We start from the raw sequence: 19059 nt of genomic DNA, 5'->3' as shown, positions 1-19059 counted from the left end.
TCCCTTTGCTACCAGACCAGACGTGTACGTCATGCTCGGGGTGCCTTGGTAGCTATAAGCCCCGCCCCCTGACCCTAAGCATAGTGCGTCACGCGCAGAGCCTCCTGGGAGTCGTCTGTCCCGCCCCCGGGCTGGCTCTGCAAACTACAGCTCCCGGCAATCTGTGCGGCGCCCCGCGACTGTAGTCGGGGAGCCGTGGTGGGGCTCCCTGGTGGGCTAGCGCAAGAGAGGCGGCCTTGCTAAACACTGTTAGGGGGCGGAGGACGGCGGGCTGCAGCTGGCGTCTCGGTGGCGAGCCGAGGCTCCACTGTCAGCCTCTGCGCTGCTCAGGGGCGGGTATTCCTGGGCCGAACGAGCGCGGAAACTCTTGGCAAGTGGGGGGCCGGGCCGGGCGTCCTCCCAGCGACGGGGGCGGTGGCACGGGGCCTAGGGGTCCTGATCGTCCTGACGGGGCTGCGGTTTTGTTGGCTGACCTCGGCCCTTCAGCGCGACGGGCTTTTGGTGCTTCTCCCCCTGGACCCAGCTCGTGCCCGTTGCGCGTTCTCGGTGCGTGGGGGTGATGCAGCGTGTCCCAGCCACCAGACCCATGGGAGCTTTTTAAGGCGACCAGCGGCCTCTGTCCCTTCTCAGATGTTAACTGCGTCTCAGCACCCCTGGCCATAGGTTTGGATCTCCTGGGGCTTTCAGAGAGGAAGGTCAGCACGGCGGAGGCCAGTCCCAAGTCTCCAAGCATCAGGGCTCCTGCCCGATTCTCAAGGCGGGTGGGGGACACTGGACCTCCAGACAGGTGAGCGCTTGACAGTTCGGGTTTGGTTTGTTTCTCTTGAGGATGCCGTCTGATGTGTCAGGGTTTGTGTTTCTGTTTAAATGTGCTTGAGTGGACTGGGCAGTGAGAAATCGTCCTTTCTGCCTCCTTTGGGTTCAGAACCAATAAGAAAAGCAGAGATGCCAGGAAGGCTCTTAAGGAGCTAGTGGGCTTGGGGACAGAGCAAGATTGGCTGCTTATAGAATGTCTCCTGGCTATATATTCCACTGTGGCCTGTTGCTTCTGATGCAACAAGTATCTGAATGTCATTATCCCACCCAAGGTCAGCCCTAGGCAGGGTGGTGAACCCCAAGCTACAGTGTACCTAGAGTTCCCCAGAGATTAGTAGCCATGATACCCCTGAACCTTAATGATGTCCCCCAGCAGATGTCTTGGTGCAGGGTAGATCTGGTTTCCTGGCCTCTGTGTCTTCAGTTGACATTCTTGTTTGATTCTACTAGCATCTAGGACATCCACCTGCCTAGTAGGGGCCTCTGATGAACCAGTTTTGTTAGACATTTTTCAATTCAACAGTATCTCCGACACCACCAGAGGTATAGGGAGATATACTCGAGTCCTGAATCCTCTCTATGTCATGTAGTTTTATTCATTTGAATAAAGGCAATCTGCTAACTTTTATACTATAACATGACTTAATTTTTTTTTAAAGATTCATTTATTTATTATATGTAAGTACACTGTAGCTGTCTTCAGACAATCCAGAAGAGGGAGTCAGATCTTGTTATGGATGGTTGTGAGCCACCATGTGGTTGCTGGGATTTGAACTCTGAACCTTCGGAAGAGCAGTCGGGTGCTCTTACCCACTGAGCCATCTCACCAGCCCATGACTTAATTTTTGTGGCTGATTGGAGATTCCCAATAAAATATTCATATAATAAGGGGCAGCATCCCCCTACATTGTCCTGATAATTCTGACCTATTAAATGTCCTGGCATGGTGTCCCACAAATGCTTTTTTTACCCCCAAAGATTTATTTATTAATTATATGTAAGTACACTGTAGCTGTCTTCAGACACACCAGAAGAGGGAGTCAGATCTCGTTATGGATGGTTGTGAGCCACCATGTGGTTGCTGAGATTTGAACTCAGGACCTTCGGAAGAGCAGTCGGTGCTCTTAACCACTAAGCCATCTCACCAGCACCCCCACAGATTCTTTTAATCCCAACACTTGAAAGGAATTTGGTCTGTATAGTGAGATCCAGGCTAATGAAGGCCACATTAAAAAAAAAAGAGAGAGAGAGAGAAGAAGAAAGTTTGTTTGTTTAAGGAAGGAACACTGGTAGCAACAGCAGGCAGAATGGTCACTATCTAGTTTTGGTAGTAAATACTGTGTGTAAAACTGCCTCTAAAATGATCTTTCCCCAGCCTGGCTCCCTGACTTCCTGTTTGGTTTGCTGTATTCTGTGTTGGCAATGGCTGCTAGTTTCTCACAGGAAGTTTTGGTGGCTGAGCCAATTTGTGGCCCAGGAAGTAGCAACTAAATGCCTGGGATGTTGACTAAAGGCTTCTTTGTGTCCTAAGGTGAGTTTTTGTTGTTTGTTCATTTGTCTGGTTTTTGTTTCTCCTAGATTTTCAAGACAGGGTTTCTTTTTATAGCCTTGGCTGTCCTGGAACTAGCTCTGTAGACCCAGCTAGCCTTGAACTCACAAAGGTCTGCCTGCCTCTGCCTCCTGAATGCTGGAATTAAAGGCGTATAGCCTGGACTGAGGTGAGTTCTACTTCTGCTGAGGCACATTTGTCAAGCAAATCCTCATCCTTTAGCCTACCTCACTATACTTGTAAATATCTATAGCAATAGCTCCAGGAGTGTTTGGATACTGCCTAGGGACATGGCAGTATCTGATGGACATCTGATGACAAAATCCAGTATTTCTGGCAAAGGAAAAAGTCAGTTAACTCTGTAGTTGTATTTCCTACTGAGATGGTGGGTACACATAACACTTTGTGTTTTTCAGCATCCTAAAGTATGGTGTATATCAAAGTTTAGTGACATTTAATGTGGATTTGAAAGTAACATTGTCTGTACATATTGTAACATTGTTTGTAGCTGTACTGAGCTATACTGGTCAGAACTTCAGGACAATGCCTTCAGACCCTAGGACCTCTTTACACAGGCAGGACTAAGGTTTCTGTAAGGCTCCTGCTGGCTTTGGGAGCTTTGTCAGGTTTCAGGACACATGGAGCACACAGTACCATCCTCTCTCAAGAGCCTTGTCAATGAGGGCAGGAAGATGGGAGAAAAGAGGCAGAGGCTTTCTACTCAGTGGGAAGGGCGAGCTTGTGGTAGTTGTTAGGAGGTTGTGGCACATATATTAGTCAGGGTTCTCTAGAGGAACACAACTGAATCTATCTATCTATCTATCTATCTATCTATCTATCTATCTAGAGTTTATTTAGTTAGTTTTCCTGTTTTTCTTGAGATGAGGTTTCTCTTTAACAGCCCTGGCTGACCTGGAATTGGCTGTGTAGACTCATAGGGTGTGTGTAGCTAGACTAACAGGCTGTGATCTCTCTAGCACAACAATGATTGTTTCCTAATGGAAAGTGCCAGAATCCAGTAGTTGTTCTATCCAAAAACAGTGGATGTCTCAGCTGGCATTCAGTGTATGTTACAAAGAAGTAAGTTCTAACATCAGTGAATTGTTAGTGAGGGCAAGCAGTCAAGAGCAAAATTTTCTTTCCCTGTTCTTTATGTAGGCTACCACCAGACGGTGTGGCCCATATCAAAGGTGGATCTTCATAGCTCAAAGATCCAGATGAAAGGGTCCTCCTACTTCAAATGATTTAATTAAGAAAAATCCCTCACAGGTGTGTCCAGCTGCTTGGGTTTTAATAAATTCCAATACAGTCAAGATGTTGACCAAGAATAGCTATCACAGCAGAGACGGTCAGAAAGGGGCAGTAGTGCTAAGATACTTTGAGGATGAGGATGCAGTACCCAGAGTTGCGTTGCCCTGCATGTCATCATGGACTTCTTTCCCTAAGGCACCCAAGGTCTGGAGAATGGCTAACCTGGGCACAGGTACTGTTCAGGCTACTCTTGGACTAAGGCTTGGCATAGTTGATTCGTGATTCTCTGCCTGGTGCTGTGCCCAGTATGCTAGGGACCATCTTCAGTCAGTGGCCAGGTAGGCTTAAGGGATGAGACCTCTATTCTGAAGTAGCCTCATGTCCCCTCCATCTCTGTTGATCGTCAAGCAGACAGGCTCCTTCACTGTGGTCAGGATCCCCATGCCATCCAAGGAGCAAGAACCTCTGAGTGAATGAAAACAAGAAGTGAGTCTAAATTGAGACCTTCGCCCGGTCTGCCTAAATCTCACTTCTGCCTTCCTGCTTCTCATTCTGCTCTGCTCACCATCCCACATACTCCTGGTGAACTTCTCTCAGATAGAGGCATCACAGGCCAAGGAGTGGGATGCTAAAGATGAGTTGATAACGCTGCAGAGACCGGGCATGGAGGCCTGGAGGGAGAGCAGAGGGAAAGCCCCTGGGTCTTCTAATAATGCCATAGAATGCCATATGCAGCTGCCTCGGAGGCCCAGGAACCTGTCTCCTGCCTGGTCGTGCAGGAACTGTGTTCCAGGCGGCAGCAGGGAGGCATTGCCAGAGGCACAGCTCAGGTCAGGAGATGCAAGATGGAGAGCTCTGCCTCCAACGCAGAGGAGAGACCGTAAAACCTCCAGGATGCAAGGTAGTGGGGAGGAGAACAAAGGCTCTCAAGTGTAGGGCCACCCATGCTGGGTGCTTCTTAGTGTTTACCCATCCCAGTACTATAGGGAAGACCGTCTGTGAGAGAAGTTGTGCACTGAATCTCTTGCCTGTTCCCCCACAGTTTTGGTGGGGCAACCTTAGGCACTACGATCCTGATTGTGAGCAGAAAGCTCTCTTGTGGTGTTCCTTCTGGTTGGGTCTGACTTTGCTGGGCTGCTGCCTGGGAACAGCCGGGGCTGAGGAGAGCTTCGCTTCACCAGGTGTGATGGTCATGCAGGTGCTCGTCAGTGCAGGCCACTGACAGGCTGGAGTGCCTGGTGGCCTTTGTGCCGCCCCATGTGGAGTCACTGGTTGACTGTCCCTGGCCCTGATTCTCTTAGACCTTGCTGGGTATCTATCCTTCACCTAAGCTCTCTGCCCTCTGTCCATTCTCCTAAAGGCAGATTGACAGACGGGCTATGCTTGTCATGTTTGAGGTCCACCCTACTCCATGTCTTCTAAGAGTTCCATCATCAAGTGATTAGTGAGGCCGTCAGCCTATGGATAAGCTGTAACTGAGAAGCTGGTCTCAAAGTGTGTACCACAATGCATAGCTTTAACCTTTACTGCCTCTTTATTTTATCCCAGTGCTGGGCCAGGTCAGGGGGTTGGCTGTCAGGGTGTCCTCTGTTGTCAGAGCTACTAGTTGAATGTGTCTGCCCTTTGTTGGAGTCTGAGGTTCTCTCTCTTTTTTTTTAAATTTATTTATTATATGTAAGTACACTGTAGCTGTCTTCAGACACTCCAGAAGAGGGCGTCAGATCTCATTACAGATGGTTGTGAGCTACCATGTGGTTGCTGGGATTCGAACTCAGGATCTTCGGAAGAGCAGTCAGTGCTCTTAACCACTGAGCCATCTCACCAGCTCCCTGAGGTTCTCTTATAACGAGCCTTGTTCTGGCTAAACAGGTATGTTGGGGTGGAAATGAGGTCTTCTCAATCTGTCTTTCCAGCCGTGCTGAACTCTGGCAGCAGGAAGGAAGGTTAACGTGGTGCCAGTGGAGATCAGTAGCCTGGCAGAGGCAGAGCTGTCTCTGAAGGGCGGTGCCACCACTGTGTCCACGGGCCACTATCTTCCCCTGTCTCAGTCATGTGGACAAGGAAGGTTTCTGTGTAGAGCATGCTGGGGGTGGATGGAGACGCTTAGCTTGAGAGTGCCCGCCCTTCTAGGAGAGCTATGTGGAGAGAATACGAAGTCACAGCAAGGAAGGGCCTAGGAAGTGGCAAGGCCGGGAGCTTTAAAGATCAGGTGCTGAGAAGTTCTGTGACTGGGGAGATGTAGCAAGAAGACCTCATTCCCACTCCAACATAGCTGTTTAGTTAATTTCCCTCCAGGATATTTCTCAGTAGAAATAGTACAGCCATGGCCATCACCAGGGAGGGGGAGGGGAGCTGAGCCGACCAGCAGGGCTGTGCTCCCCAATGAAATTGTGCTGCTTCTTCTGTTATGTCTGCCCCACTCAAGGCCTTGGTGCCGCCTGGCTCTCAGTGAGCACGCAGGATTTGAGTGTACGGGTGTATATGGGTGTGGGGTGTAGGGGTGTGGGGTGTCTGCACAGAGGCTTCTGAGTTGTGTTGGATGCTTTACTGTACTTGGCTCTGAGACAGCCTGTGGCGTTCAGGCCACTCGGCCATCAGCCAGTGTCCTTACTGCCCACCTGTGGCTTCATATGGGGAGTGTAGTGGGGACTGTTTTCTGAGCTGGGCAGGCCAGAAGATTGTCAGTCCGGGGCAAGGCCTGGAAGAGGGCCTAGGCAAAGGGCTGCTGTGTGCTGCCCACCTATTGTTGTTCACTTATCTCTTATCTGGCTTCTACGCCTCATGGCTTCGTAGCTACTGGGTCCCAGATAGAGTTGGCAGGACCCTGAAATGCTGACAGCTGCATCCAAACCAGGTTGGGGGTGATCTTTCAGCCTCTTGCGAGGCCTAAGTATATGTCCTAGAACAGGACTGCTGGCATTGCTCATTCCAGGCAATCCACTCCTCCCCCAGTTACAGGGCTTGGTGCTTAGATAGGATAAAGTAGAAGTGACTTGTCATAGTGCAGGAGCCCCTGAGCCTCCCCCTGTCCGACTCTCTTTCAAATTCCTTTGTGTGTCTTGATGTTGGCACTTTATTTTTTTATTTTTATTTTTTTCAAGATTTATTTATTGTTATATGTAAGTACACTGTAGCTGTCCTCAGACACACCAGAAGAGGGCATCAGATCTCATTAGGGATGGTTGTGAGCCGCTATGTGGTTGCTGGGATTTGAACTCAGGATCTTCGGAAGAGCAGTCGGTGCTCTTAACCGCTGAGCCATCTCGCCAGCCCCGATGTTGGCACTTTAAAGGCTGAGGCAGGGTACTGAGTTTGAGTCCAGTCTAGCAAAGGCCTTGTACATGTTAACTTTATTTAAGGTTAGTACAGAGACATATTTAAAGTTATTACGATTAAAGTAACCCAAAGCTTGGCATGACTGTCCACGATGCCCTGCATGTGCCTGTCCACGTTTTAAACTTCTGTGACCAGAGTCCCTATAGTTGACACTATTACCTTTAGCTCCTCCCCTTCCCTGTCTCTCATCTTTGTTCTGCCACCCCCCTTAGCAAGGTAGGTTTATATTCTCTTGGGCATTGACTGCTCAGGGCCCAGTTCACCATGAAGGACACGGGGCAGGTGCTTCTGTGAGCATACCACCTCTGCAGCTAGACCATGCTCCTCTAAAGATGGTCCCTAAAGTGTTGCATGACTCTACTGCACTATCATTTGAAATGAGGAGCAGAGGACCTTCTCCTGCCTATGAGCAGTATCCTGGTAACAACACATCCCATGCGTAGTGCCTCTCCTGGAGTGCGTGTTTCTGTCTTGCCCATTTTCAGCTTGTCTGCCTTTTTCTTATAGACTGGGAGTTCTCTGTGGATTTACATTGTGAGCCTCCTCCCTCACGTCGTTGTCCTCTTCAGTTGCTTTATAATAACTTGTTGAAAAACAGCCCTTTAATTCAGTCCCACGTATCAGTGAGCTGCACAGAAAACGTCTTTGCTTCTAAAAGATGGATGGCCTTATAGTCTTCCACATGGGCATCTACAATGTACATCTATTAGGGTTATCTCTTATTTATTAAGTTTTGGAGACAGGTTCTTTGTATGTAGCCTTAGCTAACCTAGAACTCACTATATAGACCAGGATGGTCTTGAACTCGCAGAGAACCTCTTGCCTCTGCCTCCTGGGTACTGGTATTAAAGTATGCGCCATCACATCCAACTCTAGCTTTAAAGTGCTGATGTTCTTGCTTCTTTGTTCTTTTGGCCTAGTTTTCTCTGTTCTGGATCCATATTTCTCTCCCAGGTGGTCATCTCAACGTGTGTCCTATGGTTAGCCTGGCCACATGGCATTCTGACATAGACTAAGGATGCTCTTTGTTGCAGGTCTTTGAACAACCCCCTCACCATGGACCTGGACCCCCATGCAGGTGTGCAGGTGGGCATGCGTGTGGTACGCGGAATGGACTGGAAATGGGGCCAGCAGGATGGAGGTGAGGGCGGTGTGGGCACCGTGGTGGAGCTTGGCCGCCATGGCAGCCCCTCGACCCCCGACCGTACAGTTGTCGTTCAGTGGGACCAGGGCACACGTACCAACTATCGAGCTGGCTACCAAGGTGCCCATGACCTGTTGCTCTATGACAACGCCCAAATCGGTGTGTGTTGATTCCCAGCTGTGGGTGGGGCTGGCCAGGTGACAGGAGACCATCAGGTCCTCACTTACCCCATCCTGCACCTAGGTATCCGCCACCCCAATATCATCTGTGACTGCTGCAAGAAACATGGGCTTCGGGGCATGCGTTGGAAGTGCCGCGTCTGCTTTGACTATGACCTCTGCACACAGTGCTACATGCACAACAAGCATGACCTGACCCATGCCTTCGAGCGCTATGAGACATCTCACTCACGCCCGTGAGTTCCCTAGGCAATAGCCTACCTCCCTAGGGCCTCCTGGCATCCAGCCAGGCTTTGGCCTCTGCCTGAGTCACTTCCAAAAGTACCCAGTAAGCGCCCCCTGAGTGATTTCCTTGATGGATAACCAGGGTCAGGTTATCTAGAGCCCTGAGACTGTTACGCCCCCACTCCTCACTGAGCTGTGACGTGGGTTCCATGGATGGGACTTCCTCTGTCATTGTCACCCTTAGGCAGGCAGGCAGAACTCTTCAGTAGAGCAGTATCCCGGAGCACTGCCTGTGGTCTGAATATAGCCACATGGACAGCAGGAGCAGTTGAAACATACATCATCCCCTCGTGGCACCAGGCCTGGCAGGGAGGCTTGTCACCTCTAGTTACAGCTGGGAATGGCCCTGACCTGATGCAAAGAGATGAGGACAGGAGACAGGATTGACTTGGGAAGGCAGTCAAGTACCATCTTTTCTTTTCTTTTCTTTCTTTTTTTTTTTCGAGACAGGGTTTCTCTGTGTAGCCCTGGCTGTCCTGGAACTCACTTTGTAGACCAGGCTGGCCTCCAACTCAAAAATCCGCCTGCCTCTGCCTCCCGAGGGCTGGGATTTAAACGCGTCGCCACCACTGCTGGGCCCATCTTTTATTTTCTGCACCTCCTTAGACTTTCCTGTATGTGGAGAGAGGTGCAGCATAGCTGAGCCTGAGGCCAGGGTAGGGGTCAGTTCTGGTGGATAGACAATGTTTCCTTCCTCTGGGCCAGGCTCTGCCCCTGCTGCCCTATAGGCAACAAACATGGACTGGTCACACGGGCTGTGCTCCAAGAGACATCTCAAGTCTCTTTCCAGCCTGGTATTGGTGAAAGAAATTCTCTGAGCCCAGAGACATTGGATAGTTTGTCCCTTCTCCCAAAGTGGAGGTCTGCTGGGAAACCATTTAAGGACAGCGGTTTAGTCTGAGGTCCATACAGAGTCCCTATCCTAATGACCCAGATGCCGTTAGGAGAGAGGGACAAGGTGGAGAGTGCAGAATCTGGCCATCACAGCTGCATGGCTCAAACTCATTCTCTTACAGGGTTACGCTGAGCCCCCGACAGGGCCTCCCTCGGATCCCACTGAGGGGCATCTTTCAAGGAGCTAAGGTGGTACGAGGCCCTGACTGGGAATGGGGCTCACAAGATGGTGAGTGGTGGCTGGAGAGAGACGGAGGCAAAGCCAGTCACAGCTCGGCCTCAAGACACACTCTAAGCTTGTCGGTGTGCATGCTGTCTTCCCAGGAGGGGAAGGCAAGACAGGTCGTGTGGTGGACATCCGTGGCTGGGATGTGGAGACAGGCCGAAGTGTGGCCAGTGTGACGTGGGCAGATGGAACCACGAACGTGTACCGAGTGGGCCACAAGGGCAAGGTGGATCTCAGATGTGTTGGTGAGGCAGCTGGCGGCTTTTACTACAAGGAGCACCTCCCAAAGCTTGGTATGGGGCTGACTCTGACACCAGCTGCCCTCCTGCCCTGGCTGTGCCCGTGTCACCCTAGCATGTCCTGTTTGGGGTGGGCAGGTTGCTTCCTGAGGCCTAGCCTGCCACCCTCCCCCCAGGCAAGCCAGCAGAGCTGCAGCGCAGGGTGAGTGCTGATGGCCAGCCCTTCCAGCGTGGGGACAAGGTCAAGTGTCTGCTGGACACAGATGTCCTAAGGGATATGCAAGAAGGCCATGGTGGCTGGAACCCTAGGATGGCAGAGGTGAGCCACCTCTTCTGCTGACTCCCCATGTGTTCCCCTTCCCAAGTCCTTTGGACCCCATCCCTCTTCCTGCCCCAAGCGTCCAGCCTGACCCAGCCATAGCCTCCGTGACCCGCCACAGTTTATCGGACAGATGGGCACCGTGCACCGCATCACAGACCGTGGGGACGTGCGTGTGCAGTTCAACCACGAGACCCGCTGGACCTTCCACCCTGGGGCTCTCACCAAGGTGCCTAGGGGGCTGGGCTGAGCCCCACTTATTGCTTCTCTGATTCCCTCCATGTACTTGTTCAGTCTTGGGAGTGGTTAGGCATGAATAGGCACCAGTCTCCCCATGAGTTTGCACACCTGAAGGAAGGGGAGAACCTGGTGGGTGGAGGAAAGACCAGAAGGCAACGCAGGTGTGAAGGACACGGAGGAGACTGAAACGTAGGCATCTGAGACCAGAACCTGTGGACTCTGTCCTGAGAACAAGGGCGTATGGTAGACCAGATGTGGGGTTGCTTGCCATACTCTCTTGAGATGCTGTTTGCACCAACGAGACAGATGGAATCTCTGTAAGGAGACTGAAGTGGGGGCTCGCATGCCAAAGGCAGTGAAGGCTAGGCTGAGTATGGTCTGTGGAAGCTGTGTGGAACACTGGACTGTGGAGATGAGACATGTGCCAGATAGATGGGCACGTCCAATGGGAACCTAGAGGAGGATACTTTAGAGCAGGTTCTCTGTGCACAGATGTGTGCATAGATCCCTGCAGGAACCCCACAACCCAACCAGCCCTACCCTCCTTCCCAGCCTCTCACCCGGCTCCACCCGTAACTTCTTTCCTGTATCTATACTGCATTTTCTGTGCTGCCCTGTGTCTGGTCAGTGGATAGGGAGCCTTGCAACAGCTCTTCTTGACCTCACGCGTCCCAGATCCCAGAGCTGGATCTCGGTCTCTGCTTCTGAGACTGTGATCCCCTACGGCTCAGAGTGACCACCCAGGCCTGTTTCGGTCAACTGAGGCCCTCGACCGGCAGCCAGACCATTGGGTTGTACTTGAGGCAGGAACTGGGGCCAAGGTTGTCTTCTTGCCCTGTGGAGCAGGATGTGCCCTTCCACATGACCCTGAGTAGACACAGATAGCTGGAGAAAGTCCCCTTATTGGCTTCTCTGTCATCCAGCACAACAGCTTCTGGGTGGGTGATGTGGTCCGGGTCATCGGTGACCTTGACACTGTGAAGCGACTTCAGGCCGGACATGGTGAATGGACCGACGACATGGCTCCCGTGAGTCTTAATGTCTGTTGTCAGCACGTTGACCCTGCCCCCACCGCTGTCTACGCCACCCCTGACCTGTTGTGACCCCACCTCTTCTCCTCAGGCCCTGGGCCGAGTGGGGAAAGTGGTGAAGGTGTTTGGAGATGGAAACTTGCGTGTGGCGGTTGGCGGTCAGCGGTGGACCTTCAGCCCCTCTTGCCTAGTGGCCTACCGGCCTGAGGAAGACGCCAACCTGGATGTGGCTGAGCGTGCCAGAGAGAACAAAAGTGCGGCATCAGTCTCAGTGGCTGGTGGGAGGCAGGGCAGCCCCTGGCCAGCACTTACCTCAACCCTGCCCCCAGGCTCACTGAGTGTGGCCCTGGACAAGCTTCGGACCCAGAAGAGTGACCCAGAGCACCCGGGGAGGCTGGTAGTAGAGGCCGCACTAGGAAATGTAGCCCGGGCTCTAGATCTTCTGCGGAGGCATCCAGAGCAGGCAAGTTACCACCCTGCCCTTGTGGTAGCCACCAAGGAGAGTGCCCAGAGTTCATGTGTTGGCTTTCTTCACAGGTGGACACCAAGAACCAGGGTAGAACTGCCCTGCAGGTGGCTGCTTACCTGGGCCAGGTAGAGCTGGTGCGGCTGCTGCTGCAGGCAAGAGCAAGTATGGACCTGCCGGATGATGAGGGCAACACTGTGCTGCACTACACAGCCATGGGGTGAGGCCTGGGCAGGCTGGCGGGTCCTGTGGGGAATGAACTTTAGAGCCGGTGTGCAAATGGACTGTCCCCAAACCTTCCCGCTTCTACCATTAGGAACCAGCCTGAGGCCACAAGGGTGCTCCTGAGTGCAGGGTGTGCAGTGGATGCTCGGAATGGCACACGCAGCACAGCCCTACATGTGGCTGTACAGAGGGGCTTCCTAGAGGTGGTAAAGATCCTGTGTGAACGTGGTTGTGATGTCAACTTGCCGGTGAGTGATAGTCCCTGGACTCTTTGCCACTAAACAGCCCTAGGTCAAGGAACCCACTTGACCCCGGAGAGAGGCGCTGCTGTGTGACCACCCCCCTCTGTTGCAGGATGCGCATGCAGACACACCCCTGCATTCTGCCATCTCTGCTGGTGCTGGTGCCAGCAGCATTGTTGAAGTCCTCACCGAGGTCCCTGGCATCGATGTCACTGCTACCAATAGCCAGGGCTTCACACTGCTACACCATGCATCCCTCAAGGGCCATGTGCTGTGAGTGTGGGGGTTGGGCACACTGCTGTCATCCAGTCTTTTGACCTACTGCCAGGCTATCCTGATCCAGAGCACTCAGTGGAGTGCTTAGGGAAGTCCCTGGACATACCCTCTTGTCCCCACAGAGCAGTCAGGAAGATTCTGGCAAGGGCCCGGCAGCTGGTGGATGCCAAGAAGGAGGATGGCTTTACCGCACTGCATCTGGCAGCCCTCAACAACCACCGGGAGGTGGCCCAGGTCCTAATCCGAGAGGTGGGTGCAGGGGTCCCGGGGCCACCCAAGGCCAGGAACCAGACCAAGTGGGACGTCAAAGCTGAGCCTGTGCCCATCCGTGCCCTAGGGTCGCTGTGATGTGAATGTGCGGAACCGGAAGCTTCAGTCTCCACTTCATCTGGCTGTACAGCAGGCCCACCTGGGGCTGGTACCGCTGCTAGTGGACGCAGGCTGCAGTGTCAACACGGAGGACGAGGAGGGTGACACGGCCCTGCATGTGGCACTACAGCGTCACCAGCTGTTGCCCCTTGTGGCTGACAGGGCTGGGGGAGACCCAGGGCCCTTGCAGCTGCTGTCAAGGGTGAGGAAGTACGGTGCGGGTACTGGAAAGGAGGGCCTGGGTGATTTTTTATTTCTCATTATACTCCAGAGAACCAGGGTTTCTGGAGAGTAGGGCAGTTTGGAACCCTGAATTTCAGGAGCTTTTCTCTGTAATCCAGACCAACCTGGAAAAGGGTTGGGGCCCATTTGGGATGAAGGATCTCAGAGTTTCTGCACCTGCCTAACAAAGGGCACCTTTGGGGCCTGCTTTCCTGAGTCATTCTAGATCCAGAAGCATTAGCCCAGACAGCGATACCATTGTTCAGCTTTCTGGGGTAGCCCAATGCCAGCAAAGGCTTCCTTCAAGTCTTTGTGGGGTTTCCACCCTTATCTGTATGTCCTGCCACTCAGCTACAGGCCTCAGGCCTCCCAGGCTGCACAGAGTTGACTGTAGGCGCTGCAGTGGCCTGCTTCCTGGCGTTGGAGGGTGCTGATGTGAGCTACGCAAACCACCGCGGCCGGAGCCCACTGGACCTGGCCACAGAGGGCCGAGTGCTCAAGGCCTTGCAGGGCTGTGCCCAGCGCTTCAGGTGAGCCCATGATGGAGGGCTTGTAGGGGGACAACCATTAAGGCCATTGGGCCACCTTTCAAGCCCCCTCCTCCAACTGCAGGGAGCGACAGGCAGGTGGCGGTGGGGGTGTGCCCCCGGGCCCCCGGCATGTGCTGAGTACTCCTAACACCGTGACGAACCTGCACGTGTCTGGCACGGCAGGGCCAGAAGCTGCCGAGTGCCTGGTGTGCTCGGAGCTGGCATTGCTAATTCTGTTCTCACCGTGTCAGCACCGCACAGTGTGTGAGGGTGAGTTCGGGGTGTGTGTGGAGGACCAGGGTGGCCCAGCTGCCTAGTCCAGCCCTACTAACAGTGCACCGCCCCCGGCAGAGTGCGCTCGAAGGATGAAGAAGTGTATCAGGTGCCAGGTGGTCATCAGCAAGAAGCTCCGCCCAGGTGGGTAGGGTGGGGCTCGGCCCCGCCCCTCCTCGTCCTGTGGCGTGCTCACCGGCCTGCACCTAATCTCCACGCCTTCTGTTGCTGATTCCCACTCACCTCATCCCACAGACGGCTCAGAGGTGGTAAATGCCATCCAGGTGCCCGGCCCGCCTCGGCAACTGGTGGAGGAGCTACAGAGCCGCTACAGGCAGATGGAGGAGCGCATCACCTGCCCCATCTGCATCGACAGCCACATCCGCCTGGTGTTCCAGTGCGGCCATGGAGCGTGCGCGCCCTGTGGCGCCGCGCTTAACGCCTGCCCCATCTGCCGCCAGCCCATCCGCGACCGCATTCAGATCTTCGTGTGAGCGCACTCCACACGCCGTGGCTGATCGCAGACCTTCCTTCAAAACCCCTGTATTTTATAAAAAGATTATCGGACTTTGCTTCCTGTTCCTTGCCTAAGGGTGTTGGGCAGGCCCCAGAGATCCTCACCGCCCCTCCCCCGCTGCCCAGGCCCCACCCCACGCCCCGCCCGGCATCAGGCTCCAGACTGCCTGGAGATCAGGAACGCTCTGGATGAGGATGCAGCCCGCCAAAAGTGCGCGCTGGCTTTGGTTTGACACAAGATGGTCCGTCCGGAAACTCCAAAAGGCTCACGTGGCTTTTCTATCGCCCCTATAAGAGGGCCACCCCCCTTTGCTCTTCCCCTTGCCTATTACTCCCTCCGCCCCTCTGGGGCAGGACTTGAACTGTGAAGGTTTTGGTCAAAGCAACACGACTTAGAGAGGGTCCTGGCTAGGAGGGAGTTGGGTTGGAAGCCGCCAAGCTCTTGACAGTTACGTTGGGGCTGAGTGAAGAAGCAAGAGAGGGTCCGTCCACTTGTTGGAACAAACACTTAGTAAGGAAGGGAGGGGGCAGATGGCTGACCCTTTTCAAGAACTTCCAGCGCAGCTATTACGGGCCACAGGGCACTCCAGCTGCTTGGCTCTGACTCTGCTGGCCAAGTACATTGTTGCTGTCACCTAGGGTCCAAGGTCGGAGTGGAAGACTGGGAGGGAGAAAACCCCGGCTCCTGCGCCTGCTCTCACCCACCCACAGTCAGCTCCGTCCCGTCCCGGGATCGCAGCTGTGCCTGGCATAATTTCGGTTGCCATGCCGCGTTCATTCGGTACCCACCCAGCACAGCCATCAGCTGCCGGGTCTAGCTTTCAGGCCTTGGACCATAGCTCCTGCCTCCTAACCCTACCGCGCCAGACCACCACACTCAGTTCCTGACTCAGTTGCCTTAATCCCCTCTCCTCTGAGGCAGGGATTCCAGGTGCTGGCACCTTCCCCAAACTTCCTGCACTGGACCAACGAGAGCACCCTCTGGTTAAAGCAGTTGCCCTAAGGACTCCCGCTGGTCTCCTTGTCTTTCCTGAGGCATCTTTCCTCTCTGCTCGCTCAGCCACCCTGCTCTCATTGCCACGTCCCCTCGCTCTGCGCTCCCCTCTGGCGGGTATGCTCCTTACACTCAGTCACTGCGGTCCAGGACCGAGGCTTCCCTCCCAAATTTCATTGTGGTACCAGAGGGTTGAGGGGGGAAGCCAAATGTCATTCAACTCCGACCAGTGGGTGCGGGGAGCAATTGATGCCCCTACCCCAAATCTGAGCCCCGGCGCCTCGCGTTCTGACAGACCCCCCGACACTGTAGGGTGTGTTCTGGCCTCTGCCGCCGACCCTTCGGCCTGGTTCCTGGAATCGCACCGGGGGATGCGGACGGTTCCAGACTTAACGAGTCGGTTCCTTATTTGAGCCAGCGCAGCCGGGTCCTCTCTTCACCATAGGGCTGTAACTCGAGCCGTCCGCCGCCCATCCCCTTCCCACTCCGCCCCAGCTCTGCGATCCAGGTCCCTACGTCGCGCGGCCCCTTGTGGCCCTAACCCGACTGGAGTCTGCCATGGGCTGCCGGGCCTGTCTCCGTCCGGAGGCGTCCGGCGCGGTACAGGGCCGCTGGTTGGGGGCTGCCCTGAGCGGGTTGTGCCTTCTCTCCGCGTTGGCGTTGCTGGAGTGGCTAGGGGCGCCGACCGAGACCGCCTGGAGGGCAGCTCAGGTGAGAGGACGAAAGGCTAGTAAGTGCGAGGAGCGGGTCAGCATCTGAGGGTGTATCAGTGGGGCCCGCGTGTGAGGGGCTTTGTGGGATGGCATGTGAGTGCCTGGTTCCGAGAATCTTGGGTCATTGTGTCCAGCGGCCGCTGGAGGTGGGAGACCGCATCCATCCCCAACTCTGCCCATTCCCAATAGGTTTTGTTTTGTTTTCCCGAGCCAAGATTTCATTGTGTAGCCCGGGCTGACTTCTGTAGACCATCTGCCTCTGCGCTCAGAGATTAAAGGCATGCGCCACCATGGCTGGCTCAACTCCTAAAGCCCAAAACCTAATAGAGGGCTCATCCACAGCTTCCTCTATCCCGTTGCCTAAAGTCTGCTTCTGATAACAACTCTCGGGCACTAGAGACTTTCCTCTGGCCTCCTCACATTCACTTCTCCCTATGAAGGGAAATGTAGATGCGCCAAATGTGGGCAGCTCCACTGCCCAGGTACCCAGACTGTTGACCATGTCGGTAACCCGAAGACGCCGCTACACGCTGACACCGGCCAGGCTGCGCTGGGACCACTTCAACCTCACATACAGGTGCCACCTGGACCAGCGAGGAGGGTGGTCAGGTCATAACTCAGACACCAACACTGACTCTAACATCACCGCCGCCCTCCACCACAGAGTTCTTTCCTTCCCCCGGAATCTTTTAAGCCCGGAAGAGACGCGAAGGGGCCTGGCTGCTGCCTTTCGAATGTGGAGTGATGTTTCCCCATTCAGTTTCCGTGAGGTGGCCCCTGAACGTCCCAGTGACCTCAAGATAGGTGGGTAACTGAAGAGCTCCCGACCGCGCCCAGCCTCGCAGGTATTATTGCAGCCTTGTGTTTTCTTAGGTTTCTACCCAGTCAACCACACCGACTGCTTGGTCTCTGCAGTGCACCACTGCTTTGATGGTCCCACAGGTGAACTGGCCCACGCTTTCTTCCCACCCCACGGTGGCATTCACTTTGATGACAGCGAGTACTGGGTCTTGGGCCCCACACGCTACAGTTGGAAGAAAGGTGACCCAACTCCTTAGTCTGTCCTTCTGGGGGTGTCATTCTCTCCTCTGTGTGGACTACAAAAGGGTTTGAGGCAGGAAGGGTTTCCTGGGGCTTTCCTGGGGCTGAGTATTAGGGTCAAGCAATCAAGGAAGAGGAACACTGGGTCTCACAGGCCTGAGTCGTTGTCCCCGCCTCCACTCCTCCTCCCCCACATGCCACAGAAGAGGGAGTTGGAGTTGCATTCCTGAAGGCCAAGCTCACAGCCTAGGCTGGGGAAACATACTTATCTTCCTTGGCTGTGGGTTAAGGGTGGCTTGCGGCTGAGGCCCAGCATCAGTGCTGGGCCTCCTGGAGCAAGACTGGGAGTGGAGGGGCTGAGGGCTCCCTACTAAGCCATTGGCCCACAGGTGTTTGGCTCACAAACCTGGTGCACGTGGCAGCCCATGAGATTGGCCATGCACTGGGCCTGATGCACTCACAGCAAGATCAGGCGCTCATGCACCTCAATGCCACATTGCGAGGCTGGAAGGCACTGTCCCAGGATGAACTGTGGGGGTTACACCGACTCTATGGTGGGTGCAGGGGGGCAGGTGGGTAGGTGGATGAGCGGTGGGGCTCTGGGCAAGCCCTAAGCCAGGTTGCCTTCCTGTTAGGCTGCCTGGACCGGATTTTTGTGTGTGCATCCTGGGCACGAAAGGGATTTTGTGATGTCCGCCAGAGGCTCATGAAGAGGCTCTGCCCCAGAAGCTGTGATTTCTGTTATGGTGACTAAGGCTCAGATGGGGTTGGTGTGGGTCTCTGAGCTGCATCTTGGGCCTGGTTCGATGGGGGCTAGCACTGACTTCTCATTTCACCATTCTCTTGAGTAGAATTCCCATTTCCCACGGTGGCCACCACCACATCACCCACCAGAACGAAAACAAGGTTGGTGAGAGAGGGTAGGAACATGACCTTCCACTGTGGACAGAAGATCCTACACAAGAAAGGGAAAGTATAGTGAGTAGCCAGCACTGGGCAGGCTTGGGGCTTGGGGCTCCCTGGGATACCCTTGGTGTGCATATCCTGGGGCCCTTGGCATGGGCAGGGCAGGCAAGGCATGCAGGAACCTAACCTCTGCAGCTGGTACAAGGACCAGGAACCCCTGGAGTTCTCCTACCCTGGCTATCTGGCCCTGGGTGAGGCACAGCTGAGCATCATTGCCAACGCAGTCAACGAAGGCACCTACACATGTGTGGTACGCCGGCACCAGCGTGTTCTCAGCACCTACTCCTGGAGGGTCCGAGTGAGGAATTGACACTGCTCAGAGCCTCTGTGCTGGAAGGCAGCAGATAAAGCACTTTCTCTCTGATGTCTGTGTTGTTTCCTGGGAAGAGGGAAGGCCAGTCTCTGCCCATCTGAATGTGGGGATCCTGGAAAAAGAATTCCTCTACTTCTGCAAAGACCTTTGTGGTGAGGACACAGTGGGGTAAACTGAAGCCCAAGTGTCAGCAGTGTCACCTGGGGTGTGCTGAGAGAAGGGTGTGAACGGGCCAATTCAGAGTGAATGGGGAATGGAGGCTGAGGCTTAGACAAAGGTAGAGGCCCCAATCAGCCAGAGGCAACAACTTGCTCAGCCAGATTGGAGGAGGATCAGAGTGAGAGGAGGGGAGAGTCATGAAGTCTGGAAGAGTTTGGCATGTGTAATGTCTGAGCAAGATTGTA

At 54.3% G+C, this 19059-nt stretch overlaps 2 protein-coding genes across 31 annotated transcripts; both read left to right on the top strand.

Moving 5' to 3' along the window:
• Window positions 1-106: 106 nt before the first annotated feature.
• Mib2 (mindbomb E3 ubiquitin protein ligase 2) lies at window positions 107-14893 on the top strand. 24 transcript variants are annotated; one of them, NM_001369161.1, is made up of 21 exons: window positions 142-546; window positions 631-787; window positions 2192-2347; window positions 7987-8255; window positions 8340-8511; window positions 9577-9683; window positions 9779-9973; window positions 10096-10238; window positions 10372-10467; window positions 11402-11506; window positions 11601-11763; window positions 11839-11972; window positions 12047-12195; window positions 12292-12448; window positions 12555-12715; window positions 12841-12967; window positions 13056-13289; window positions 13661-13839; window positions 13922-14109; window positions 14191-14256; window positions 14368-14893. In NM_001369161.1, the coding sequence occupies exons 4-21, from the start codon at window positions 8009-8011 to the stop codon at window positions 14604-14606; spliced, it is 2862 nt and encodes a 953-aa protein (NP_001356090.1). In that variant the 5' UTR covers window positions 142-546; window positions 631-787; window positions 2192-2347; window positions 7987-8008; the 3' UTR covers window positions 14607-14893. The 24 variants fall into 24 exon arrangements, with proteins under 24 accessions (NP_001243037.2, NP_001243036.1, NP_660106.2 ...); NM_001369165.1 differs by having other exon boundaries at window positions 10360-10467; NM_001256108.2 differs by lacking the exon at window positions 10372-10467 and having other exon boundaries at window positions 107-546; window positions 14368-14891.
• On the top strand, window positions 14822-18706 carry Mmp23 (matrix metallopeptidase 23). 7 transcript variants are annotated; one of them, XM_006538882.3, is made up of 9 exons: window positions 14830-15739; window positions 16068-16333; window positions 16776-16912; window positions 17000-17139; window positions 17209-17376; window positions 17766-17930; window positions 18012-18122; window positions 18228-18354; window positions 18478-18706. In XM_006538882.3, exons 2-9 carry the CDS (start codon window positions 16181-16183, stop codon window positions 18650-18652), a joined length of 1176 nt encoding a protein of 391 aa, XP_006538945.1. In that variant the 5' UTR covers window positions 14830-15739; window positions 16068-16180; the 3' UTR covers window positions 18653-18706. The 7 variants fall into 7 exon arrangements, with proteins under 7 accessions (XP_006538947.1, XP_006538944.1, XP_006538943.1 ...); XM_006538880.4 differs by having other exon boundaries at window positions 14826-15739; window positions 15918-16333; window positions 16776-17139; NM_011985.3 differs by lacking the exon at window positions 14830-15739 and having other exon boundaries at window positions 15977-16333.
• The last annotated feature ends 353 nt before the right edge of the window (window positions 18707-19059 follow it).

This window comes from Mus musculus, chromosome 4, assembly GCF_000001635.26.
Source record: "Mus musculus strain C57BL/6J chromosome 4, GRCm38.p6 C57BL/6J".
Lineage (NCBI taxonomy): Eukaryota > Metazoa > Chordata > Mammalia > Rodentia > Muridae > Mus > Mus musculus.
This window is presented reverse-complemented; position numbering and strand designations above follow the sequence as displayed.